Genomic DNA, 12,700 nt, shown 5'->3' on the forward strand with positions numbered 1-12,700 from the left:
TTGTTGATCTATTGCTTAAATAGATTTTTGCTTTAGAACAGTGTGTTTGTATGTTTTTCTATGATTAAAATAACCATTTTATTATTATTACACAAACTTTCTATATACCTAGAATTCATCTGCAGAAATTTTCATTAAAATAATACAGTTTACTTAACTTATATGAAACTAATAGCTCTCTTCAGCATCTGTTTTGCTACTATGAATACAATTTTTCAATAAATTATCAAAAATTATTTTTGTATCTGTATTTGTGGCAAGCTGTGAATGTGAATATGACTGATATATAATATTCCTGCTTTTTAGGTCAGATATTTTTAGTGAAAAGAGGCTGTCATATTTTATTGAGATTATTGGAACAGCCACAAAATAATTCTCTGAACCGAATTTCTAGTCCTAAAAAATTACCACCGCTTATGTATCGTAAGTACCTTAAACCTGTTTTTATTTAATTATTTATGGGTGTATTAGCAATTCTTTCCATTGATCTGATTTTAAATTATCAAATTTTAATTTCCGTCTATGCATGCATAACATTAACATTAATAAATGGTTAAATGTTGACATCATTTAAATATGTTGGAGCATCTAATAATGTTTTCTTCTGATAGTTATATTTTTCTCTTCTTGCTAATCATTTTTTCCTATAGCAATTGATTAGTAGAATGTTTAGTTTTTACATTGTCTTCAGCTCCTGTTATAAATTATAGATATTTATAGCTACACCTAATTTGATTCAAGTTTATAGAAAAATTATATAATAGTATATAATGATTATAAAAAAAAATCTTTTTTTCTCATTTAGCTGCAGTCAATAAAAACTGCTTGTTTTTTTTGTTTTTTTTGCTATTTTAATTTTTGTGATATAAATGATTTACATATTATGATATGATAATCATTTATATTTAATGCACTGATGATTTGAAATTATGTAAAAAAAAATTACTCTTCAGGGATTACTGTAATCTAATGTAATTTTTGAAGGCTACAATAGCAATCAATTTCAGAACTAGTTCTGATGATTTGGAAAACTTTTGGATGTCCAATTTTACCAGATTTTCAGATCTGTTGCATACTAAGAACTGAGTATTATTAATTTGCCTAATCCTCAAAAATTAAATTTAAGTTGATTTGATAATTATGCCATTTAACATTCAAAAACATAATACAAACATTTTAACAAGCAATAAATGTACAACTTGACTAAAAGTTTCTATATATGTTTTCTTGTCTGTTAACTGCCGTGTCCTTAAGCAGCTATTCTACTCTTATATGTACAAATTTCCTTATTCTTATTCTTTTTTGGTTCTCATTAACATTTTATTATATTAGAATCTTGAGATGCAGGTATTAGTTCCCAAACTTTTCTATCTTTCATTATCTCAATTTTTCCTTCCAATTATCAGAGTGCAGACATTTCAGGCACCTCCCATTCAGAGAAATTTGTAAGATTTTTCACTCTGTTATTAAAATTTGGTCTTACTAAATTTCATTGTTCCCTCTGTATTTTCCTATATTACTAAAAAATCATTATCTAATGTTAGCTTCTTTAATACAATCATAAATATTACATTCATTATCATCTTATGCAAAACATCTGTAACAAAAGCAATTAAACAACTTTATCTTAAATCAGATGCATTTATATATGAAGTGGCTGTGCTAAATTATTGTTACCCGAAGTTTTATCGGTTTTAGCTATTAAGTTTCATTGAAATGCACATTTCAAGTCTATTATTATTTTTTGTTCTTCCAGTAAATTAATCGTCCTATAGTCAATTAAGCATAACATAGCATTACACCATGCTTAACTAACTAATCTAACTTATTTCTAAACTTCTAGGGTGTTTCTACATAAATGACATCCAAACACTCTAAAATTTGACACATTTGGCCAAAGTAAAGCTAAAAAAGCATTTTATTTTTAATTTTATGACAAATTTTATTTTTGTTTAGGTAAAGCATATCAATGCTTTTTCCTAAAGTGATTTTCAGGATGTTATTGAGTATATCTTTCACATAATCCATAGCTGTCAAATTTCTCAAAAAGTGCCAATTTCTGGAGCTCTTCCCCTCTATAACTTATGCCCTTTTCAATTAAGTATTCTGCAAACTTATTATAACAAAACTCCATACCATTATCACAACACATACTTAAAATTTTGCAGTTCAGTATGCATTCAGCATTAACTTGAAAAGATTTAGAAAAACCATCTGTAATTGATAAAAAAAAAAAAAAAAAAAAAATACATGGACTACCCATAAAATATAACAAGGGATCTCAAATGTCCATAAATACCAATAATAGTGATTTGCTGCTTCATATGCTAACAATATGTTTTATTGTAATGCGTTTAGATTTAACTGATTTAAATCTTTCACAATCCAATTTCTCATTTTAAAATTTTACCATATATGCCAAAAACTTTACTGGTTTGAATTAAATAATTCATATGACAAAACCTTTTGTACCAAAGGATATCTCAAGATTAAGAATCCTTTCTTTCTTTTAATTTGAGGTTTCTGCATCTATACACATCCTTAAGATCATATTTAGATTTTAAAAAATGCAAATCATTGTATCTTTTAACAAAGGATAACTGTTTTCCTGTTAAGAACCATAAAATGTTATTTGAACATTTATAATTATTGTTTGCATTTTCAAGTAAATAAGCAGAAAACAGGTTTTGTTTTAATTTAGTCATTAGATTTTTTTCATACAATATTTCTTACTTTTTCATATAATGTTTTTTACTGTTTAACGTAACACCAAAATTAATATTTATTCCTTTTATTGAACTTTCTAAACCACTGATAGCTAAAGATATGGATTTCTCTTCTAAATTCTTAAGTTTCTAAACAATTTGTTATTACAGCAATGCTTTTATGTTGATAATCCAGTTAAACTTACCAGTTACCTCTCAAATAAAATTCAGTAATCGAAATTTCATTTTTATCAAAACTTTTAGGAAATAGGACTTTTTTTATACCATCAATTATTTTCTCATGCTAAACTTTTGCAGTGTATTTGTTAAGAATCCAACTTTCTTGTAAAAAAAAATTTAATCACCAATTCTCAATCTGGTAATGATAGCATGCTCTCAGCATCTAATGATGAATCCTTTTCCAGTTAGATATTTTTTTACTCACTCAATTTGCTTTTTTTTTTTTTTTTTTTTTGCATTATGATGTGTGAGCCCCCTTTTTTTGATTACTTTTAAAATCTCTATTTTTAATGTATAAAAAAAATCTAATGTCTGTCGGATTATATTTATGCAAATTGAAATTTTTCCAACCATTATTTATTTTATTATGAATTTTTAGAATTTGCATAAATTTATAACACACTTTAAATGTTTGGTTCAAAAACACTTTGTATGTTGAGCTCCTCCGAATATAGAATATTTAGGAGAAAGGTAGTAATGAAATTGAGGAATTAATTCTTGCATGATTATGGAAATGGAGAATTGATTTAACTGGGCCAAATGTGAAGTTTTTTAAAAATATTATTGTTTATTTGATGTTTACATTTTTAATTTTGTATGACATATATCTTGCGATAAACATTTCTATTAAAACATTCCCTTTACTCTTTTAGAAAATTAGTAGTAATTTTAATGCTGATTAATTGTATAATCTTTATATTCATTTCTGTCTTCTTTTAAAAATCCTTTGTTTCGAAACAATATTAATTTCTTTCAGAAAAAGGCTGAGGGACAGTTATTTAAATATTATGATTATCTCTAATATTATACAATATTTGCAAATCACTTTATATTATGGCATTAATGCTTCCTTGAAATTTCAAAATACAAGTTAATGCTGCTAAATATTTTGGTAGAAAATCAATTTCATTTTTAATTTTATTAATACAGTGAAATATGGCTAGATGAATAGAGCATGCTTTAATAAATCATTTGTTATATTTCTTTCATCTTTCATAAACTTAATAATTTATGTGTAACGTTTGTCTCAGCTTCTTTGCAAGTTCCATTGGATCTAAAAGTCATTGTTCGACATTCCAAAGAGATCATGTCTATGATACGATCTGTGATTGAGATGTTTGGAAATGTGAAAGATATGAGTACGTACAAGTTACTTTTACCTTGATTGAATTTTTTTTCTCTTTTTTTTATTTTGTTTGCTCAATATTTGTCTTTTTCAATTAATTTAAAATTTTTGAAATATTAATTCATTAAATATGCTTCTTAATTTTTAATTAAAATAAAAATAATGTTCTAAAGGTTTTCTTTTTCAATTTCTTTTATATAAAATAAATTAGAAGTGCAATTTTTTAAAGAAAAATACTAAGTTTTTATAAAAAATTTAGCATATTATGTTGTGATAAAACATATTTTACAAAGCTTTGTATTTGTTTCTGAGGAACCCAATTAGTAATAAGTGTTTAACAAACCTAATGCTTCAATTATTTAAGTTTTCATGAACTCGTCATTTAATTTCTATAACATTTATTTATATGTCATGTATATATTATATTTTGCTCGAATTTTAACCTTAGCCCTTGACACTCTAAATCTTTTTATTTATTATGTTATGCTTTTAAATAAAATGTTTCAGTGAGGCTCTTACAAAAATGCATAGAATAAAAATCATTTATGCTGCACATAAAAATGTTATTGTGCAGTTATTAGCTTTTCATTCCATGAACTATTTTTAGATTTGTAAAAATTTGTATTCTTTTTTTTTTTTTTTTTTTTTTTTTTTTTTTTTTTTTTGTCATTTGTCCATCTTATTTCTGTGTATATCTTTGTTTCCCGCTTTTGTTTTCTCATAATTCTATTATAGTCGAACTCTCTCTACTAATATTGTTTATGCAGAAATTTATGTTCACAAATTAACAATAAATATAAGAAATAATGCCATTTCTGATATTTGTTCTGTAAAATGTTGTTACACAAAAAGGAATTTTTTTTTGGGGGGGGGGATATTATTTGTCTGATTTGTTCACAGTTCAGATTGTATTAATCACTCACTGGGCGTTCTCAACTTAGGAAGTATTTTAACTCTTGTTTTAAACTACAATACATGACAAAAAAAAAAAAAAAAATCTTAAATGTGGAAGTTTTTATTCAAACAGAAAACATTGAGATTTTGCTACTATAATTTTTGTTGTTGTTGTTGTTGTTTTTTGTTTCTTAAACAAAAATTTGTTGTTGCATTAAATTTTTTATTCATTTTTTTAATGTACATTAAAAAGTCTAGACAAACTTGTTCACATTTTTTTAATGTCTTTTGAAGTTTATCTTGTCATATCCTATTCTTGTATCTTTTCTTATCTAATTTATATATCTTAATTTACATAGCAAGCCACATTGATTGCCTGTTAAAGTCAGTTCTTTTTGTCCTGTCATCAGTAATTGAAGACAAAAATAAAGAATCAGTTGAAGCAGTAATTTCATTTGTAAATTTTGTTAATGATGTAATTGACTCTCAACTGTGTTCACCATTAACATGTTTGGTAAGAAATTTTATTTATTTCTTAAAATAAATTTAGATATGTTTGAAGGGATAATTTATCCAAATAAATCTCATAAATTAATGCTTTATATCAGGTAATTTAACAAAATTAGTAGTTTCAACATTAAAATGTTTAATAACTGCTTGTTATTTTAATTTTATTGTGATTGCCTTTTTTCATTTTGCATTATATATATTTTTTAATATTACTGTAAAAGAATGGATTAAAACATATTGTTTCGTTCCACTTCTTTTCTCTTCTTTTTAAAATTTCTGTGCAACTAATTGTATGTGCTATTTATTATAACATTATTTTCTTTCAGAAATGTGTAGATAGTCTTAGTAAATTACCCCGTTTTGTTTTGGTTTCTCACTATTTTCATTGTGGTCCTCGAAAACAGGTAACAAACAATAGTTTTAAAAATAGTTATTTTTGCTGTGTAGAAAAATAAATAGTTTTCAAATATTATAGTCATAAAGTTTTATAGATATGTTTTGTGGAAACATTTTGTGCAGAATTTTTTAAAATCTAAATTTTAAAATGTACAATTAGAAACTGGAAATAGTAATTAGATTTTTTTTTCCCTGTAATTGTATTTACCAAGTAATGTAATTGATGATTTTCAGATCTGAGAAATAATTTAAATATTAAGTTGTTGAAGAAAATATTATTGAATATGTTTTTCTACTTTGATAAACCTCCCTTAATGATCTAAATTGCTTTATAGTATAAAAAAAAGTAAAATGCCAAAATTGAAATATTTTATATGGTGAATGATTCGTTTTGTGAAATAAAACAGTTAGTAGCTTTCTTTCAAATTTGTAAACTAATTTAAAAATTTAATAAAATATGAAAATGTATGTAAAGTCATGTGTCATATGTAAATATTATTTTTATTGCAATTTAGTGTATTTTCTTTTAAAATCTAAATTAAGATCCTTAATTTCATGCTTCATCCAAATATTATTCTAATACTTCATAATACATTTACTTAAATAATTGATTAAATTATAAAATATTCATATTGATTTTATGATATCTTTTCTAACTGAGAAAATGTCATATTTTAGGATATATTATGTACATCCCTTCTAAGATTGCTTGTGAATCCATATTTATTTTCCACAGAAATTTCAAACAAGAGGTATGTTTGTGTTTTTTAGAAGACCTATTCAGTAATTTGAAAGTAATTTTCTATATATGTTGCAAACTATATTTTTAATATAAATGTGGTATTTTGCTTATTTTTTTTCTGACTCAGATTCTTTATATATTACATTTAGGAATAAATGAATTCTAAATTCATACTACATTTTATATGTACAAAATAGTTTTGATGGAAGAATAATAGGAATTACTTTCTTTGAAAACAGATATTTTGAATGACTGAATGAAATAAGCAGGCATGACTCATTTCCATAGAAGTGCCAAGTTTCAATGTTTTTAGAATCAAATTTTAATAATATCAATTTAATTAAAATTATAAAAATTCATTTTTCTTTTAATTTTCAGTTAATTTTCGTTATGTAACAACTCTGCACTATTTTTAATATCTCAAGCAATTATTGTACAAATTTATTCATTGTATTGTTTAATTAATTGTACTTATTTTACTTATTGGTATTTGTCTGGCACAATTCATTGTTTTATGAAGTTCAACTTTTTCTTTTTTTGCATTTAGGTTTTTAATGGCTTATAACAGACTTATCCAAGCTGGACTTGGTGAATCCCTGAATCCATTATCAATGGCACACAAATTAATTAACATTGTGAAACAAGTTACTGCACAAAATCTTGATGCAGAAATTTTATTTGAAATGTGGTCAGGAATAGCATCTCCTTTGTTGGAAGCAATTGAAAAGGTAATTTTTATAAATTTGTTTTAAATGATAAATAAAATGTAGTCAAGACCATTATTAAAGTTTTCCTTCTTCTTAAGTTTTTTAGTCATCCATATTCAGTCAATGGATGGTTCATATAAGGCAACTGAATTTGATTCTTTAGTAATCTAATATTTTTTTTAATTAAAAACATCCTAATGTTAATGATTATAAATTGTATAATTTAAAAATATTTTCTTTTTTGATCTACAAATACCAGTAGATACTTCATGATATCTTCTTTCATTTGTTACGATTGTAATAATTATACCCATTTACATTGTTTTGTGTAACTTATGCTTCTAAGCATTAATTTAATTTTACTTGTTCTATGTTTGTAAAGAAGGGATTTGCAATCGATTTTTCTGACACATGTGCTAGTATTTTAAAATTTCATGTAATTGCAAAAACAATATACACTATATTTATAATTTTGGATATTTGTCTATTGATTTAATTAGATTTTTATTTCACACATATGTCAATGTTGAAGTTAAGGAAACAATGATCTTTATTATAAATACTAAAAAATAATTAAAATAAAACGATATGTGTTTTCAAAATTATTTGTTTTAAACTTGTTGCAAAGTATTTTTCAAATTTAAATTCTCATTTTTATATCATTATTTTTATTTAATAATTAATATTTGTAGAGCATTACATTTCCTTTTCACAATTTATTTACATATAGACTCAAGAAGTCAATCAAGGCACTGGACAGGAACATGATTTCAGTTGTCTGTATGATGTTTTACTTTGTCCCTTTGACAATATCTTCCCAGTGTCTCTGAATCAAGTAAGTAGAACATTTTTATTTTTTCTTCAGTAGATATGATTCTACGATTTAAAAAAAGTGTATTAAAGTACAACCATATAAAGGGAAAGCTTGATATACAAGTTAAAAATTGATTTCATATACTTCTAACTCTTTTTAATGAGCAAATTTATATCTGAATGCAGTTATGCAGTTGGGGAAACTAATATTTTCTGTGTGATTGAAAATTATATTGAAATAAACATAATTTGCCATGCAAATTTGAAACGATTATTAATAATGAAATATTTAATTTCAAGAGATTGCAGCATCAATTTTTTTCTATAATCTGCTGAAAAAACCACCTTAAAAAAAGATTATCTTCTAGAATTATAGTGGTTTAAAGAAGTTATTTAGAATTTATAAGATAATTATTATTTATAAAATTCAATTCTATATCACACCATACACATCTCTATTTCAAAGGAAAAGTATCATTTACTGTCAATTTATTTTATTTTAGCTTCGGACCAAGCCTGCATTTCGACTTTGGACCAATTTATATAAAACATTTGTACGTTGTGCTTCTCTTGTGCCAACAACACTTCCAAATGAAGCATGTGAACATTTTTGTGCAAGACTCAAGAATTACTTTAAAGATGAACTGTTAAAGGTGAATAATGAATTTATGAAATGTAGAGAAGAAAAGTGTTTTGGTTTGATTAAATTCTGATCTTAACAATTAAATAAAATATTAATATTTTTAATGACATTAGTCAATTACAAGGTTTAGCATTACATGGAGAGCAATAAAAGATTGTATTGTTACTGAATAATTCACAAAAGATAGAATATTAAAAAGGATTGTCCTGATTACAAATGTCTATATCTTCCTTATAAATAATCATAAAAAATGACACTGTTTAAAAGGTGCCGTAAAGATTTGTTTGTGTCTATGTAATAATACCTGTATATGATTATCCTTGGTTAAATAGATAATAATGAAGTAGTAATCCATCTTGCTAGCTTGGTAAACATTCTCTGTTTCACCTGAAAGTGAAGTAGATAGGTGTTTTAGCTTCATAAAATGAAGGTACAAATAATATTGCTAGAAGATTTATGATATCATAAAATGAAGAAACAAGAACTATACAATTTGCACCTTTTGCATATTTTCCTATCCTTTATTGACTTTAGATTCCTTATGGTACATCTGGGATGTTTCTAATGTCTAATTTGTAATATCTTAATAATTTCACCAAGCTGCTCCAGGATTTGAATGAAATTTTGAAAAGAGGTTTAGGGCATAATTCAGTCTTATTCTTGATGCAATGAATGTTAAACAGCCTATTGTACTCCTATATGAATAATGCTTCATTTTTTAGTTTTCTCATCTGTTATGGGACATTGTAATGGAGTAGATACTGCCTTTTGAAATCATACATTAAAACATTGGTGGTAAAAGTTTCTTATATCAATAGTTGACTTCATTTATGCATTGCACTTTAGACAAATAAGATTTATTATTTTCTCCAGAAAACTGAGTTTTTAAGAGTCTTTATTATATTGATTAATTTTAAATCAAAATTGTTTTTAAATAATGTTACTGTTATTTGCATTTCTTTTTCAATTTTTATGAGGCGAATGATGTTGTCTACATACAGTAAAAGTATTGCATTGCTCTTTATAAACACCCCATTAGCTGACTTCAAGACCCAAATAACCTAATTTTTCCTAACCTAACCTAAGTATCAGGCTTTAGTTTCTATAATTTCTTTTTGGGTGTTAAAATGAGTTATTTGTACAGAAGGTTCCCTTCTAATGATTTTGTAAATGTTTAGAGAAGAAAATTTTCTCCATTTTACAATTTATTTTTGCTATGTAATTGATGACGCAAGTGTGCAATGATTATAATTATAAGAAACAAAGAGTTTAAAATAATTAATCATTTATTAAACATTTAAAATAAAACAGATTCATAAACAGATAAAATAAAACAGATTTAAGATTCCTTAACTGTCTTAAAAACAAGAACATATTTTGTTCACACCTGTAATGTAGAAGAAAAATTGACATAAATGAAAGAATAATCTAATGCAAATTTGCGTAGATAATAATGTTTCATTAAGCAGTATTGACATTGAAACAGCTGTATGTTTTTAGCAAATGACGATTATAATCAATGCCAACTCAAACTGATAATTCTTTAAGTTATGCTTAACCTTAGTATAATTAAATATTTTATCTATTAATTTTAAAACTGCAGATATTGTTCTGAGAAATCTAACAGTTTATAGTTTAATTATGTATTTTATTTTGTAGAATATTAACTTTTAGTGTCTAAACTTAATTTTGTTTGGTCATTGGATGACTTTAAAAATTAAGATAATATTCAAGACATTTTAATGTTGTCTGTGATTTTCTTCATGCTATCAATTTAAGTTGTCATCAGCTATAGCTCTAAAAAAAAATGCTGTTTTTTTTTTTTTTTTTTTTTTCCAATTTATTCTTTTGCTGAGTGTAAATTATATTTCAATTGCAGGTTAAGGCAAATTGTTTAAAAAAATTAAATCATCAAAACAACTAACAAAATTGTAAATACATGGGATTATTGTTTATTAAGTCATTATATATGTAGGCTCTATTGCAAAGAAAAATAGTTTTAAAACATTTCTATGTTGATATGTGCCTCTTTTTTTTTATCATTTTGTAAATTACATTACCCACTTCTATTGGTAATTGAGAATTTTAATATATCTATTTTGAATGATGATTTTTCTAGTTTAAAAATAACTGACTTGCTGATAAAATTATTTAAAATGAAAACAATATTTCTGGTTGCAAAATTTTTGGTTACTTATTTGTATGTTAATTGTTCATCTATAGGAGCCTCAGTATTTTGAAACAGTATGCTTCCTTTTGCAAGTTGTTTTGGAATCCATTGATTTCACTTCAGCATCGGCTTCTTCTACACCAGGTAATATATAGCACATCATCATAACCTATTAAAAATGCTATAATTATCACATTCTTCTTGCAAAATTAATTATTTTCTTGATTTTTTTTTTTTTTTTAATTTGAAGTTTCCAAATTTGCTAGGTACTTAGATTCCATGCTAAGCATTGTGAAGTATATTTATAGCTATTGTTCTTTCCTTATATAAATAAATCCAATGCCTTCTTTCATCAATGCAGCCGTGAATCTTATGTTTCAATATGAATCTTAGTTTTAACAAGATTAAAAATATAAATTATTATTTAAATCAAACATAAGTAATTATTTTTTTGGTTTGGTTTTTTTGGTTTCCTTAAAATAATGACTTGTTTTGCTTTTCCCATTTTATAACTTTAAAAGGAAGTGTGCATAGTGAATCAGAATGGATGTCTCATTTTGTTTAATAGGTGCTGTACTTATTTAAAAGATATTCATACTGTAATACATTCAAGTTTTGACTGCAAGATCACAGATGTTCATTATTTACTTCTTTTATAGTATACCATATATCAAGTCTATAAATGCAGCTCTTGTCAAACATTCTGTTGTATGTCTTTCTTAATGGTATATTGGAGTTAAATTATGGGTTCTTGAATTAATATGTAAGCACATACACACAATCTTTTACAAACTTTCTCAAAACAACTCAATCAAGAATGGGGTTTTGAATATTGTTGGTGTTGAAGTAACATTCTTTTATCTTATTTTAGCTGAGTGATCAATGTGGTTTGTTGTTATTAAAATAGTGTTTTCACACGTAACTACCATCATTAATTTAATAGCCTACATCAGAACTGCTATTCGAAACCTCAGTAATAAGCTTCATAAGGTTTAAGAAGAGCTGCATTTTAGACTTCATGCATGCTATGCATTTAAAATAGCATATATTGGTCTCTTTATATTTACATTCAAAACATAGATATTTTTCTTCTTAGAGTGTATAACTTTCAAAGAAATTAAACAATCTTCTGTTACACAATAAAATTTTGAAATCTGAGTATTCATATTAATGAACTCTGCATATTTTTAAGGTTTATTACAAGCTAATATTTATAGTCAACTATAATATATAAACCATAAAAATAGACTGGGTTATGTGGTATTGTAATCTAAAAAAATTTAATTGTCTGATTTGATTATGCATTATTGTTCCTATAATTAAAAATATGTTTATGTTTTTTGCAGTATTTGCTAGTCCATCTATGCTTCTGAAAAAGAAAAAACCCCTTGGAAATTTAACATCATTTGTCGAACTTTTATCCATGCTGCTTACATCGTTCTATACAAATTATATTGAAAATGAAGATGATATTTATCAGGTAAGGAAATAATTAAAAATTTTAATAAACTGCATAAAAAATTATGTTATTCAAAGAAAATGAATAAATCAAATTCAATTATATAATTCAAGTTTTAAATTCTGTTTAATGTTATATATATTTATTAAAAATAACTTTTTTTTTTTTTTTTTTTGCCTTTCTTAATTTTTACTATTATTTTCAATAGCAGCCACTTTTATTGGAGGAAGTAAGTGATTTTTTAAAATTGAAATAATATAATTTAAAATAGTCATATAAGTTGAGGAAATAATAC

General features: G+C 24.8%; 1 protein-coding gene across 2 annotated transcripts in view; it reads left to right on the forward strand.

Moving 5' to 3' along the window:
- The window catches only part of LOC129956922 (telomere-associated protein RIF1-like), a 67,364-nt gene that overhangs the window by 17,772 nt on the left and 36,892 nt on the right, over positions 1-12,700 (forward strand). Inside the window, exons 12-22 of one of the 2 annotated variants that reach the window (XM_056068967.1) lie at positions 307-423; positions 3,977-4,084; positions 5,325-5,479; positions 5,802-5,879; positions 6,550-6,623; positions 7,161-7,341; positions 8,051-8,155; positions 8,637-8,786; positions 11,000-11,090; positions 12,293-12,426; positions 12,614-12,634. In XM_056068967.1, the coding sequence (XP_055924942.1) occupies positions 307-423; positions 3,977-4,084; positions 5,325-5,479; positions 5,802-5,879; positions 6,550-6,623; positions 7,161-7,341; positions 8,051-8,155; positions 8,637-8,786; positions 11,000-11,090; positions 12,293-12,426; positions 12,614-12,634 (1,214 nt within the window). The remainder of the gene's footprint in view (positions 1-306; positions 424-3,976; positions 4,085-5,324; positions 5,480-5,801; positions 5,880-6,549; positions 6,624-7,160; positions 7,342-8,050; positions 8,156-8,636; positions 8,787-10,999; positions 11,091-12,292; positions 12,427-12,613; positions 12,635-12,700) is intronic. The other variant, XM_056068977.1, reaches the window with a different exon arrangement.

Source organism: Argiope bruennichi, chromosome 2, assembly GCF_947563725.1.
Source record: "Argiope bruennichi chromosome 2, qqArgBrue1.1, whole genome shotgun sequence".
In the NCBI taxonomy this organism is placed as follows: Eukaryota; Metazoa; Arthropoda; class Arachnida; order Araneae; family Araneidae; genus Argiope; species Argiope bruennichi.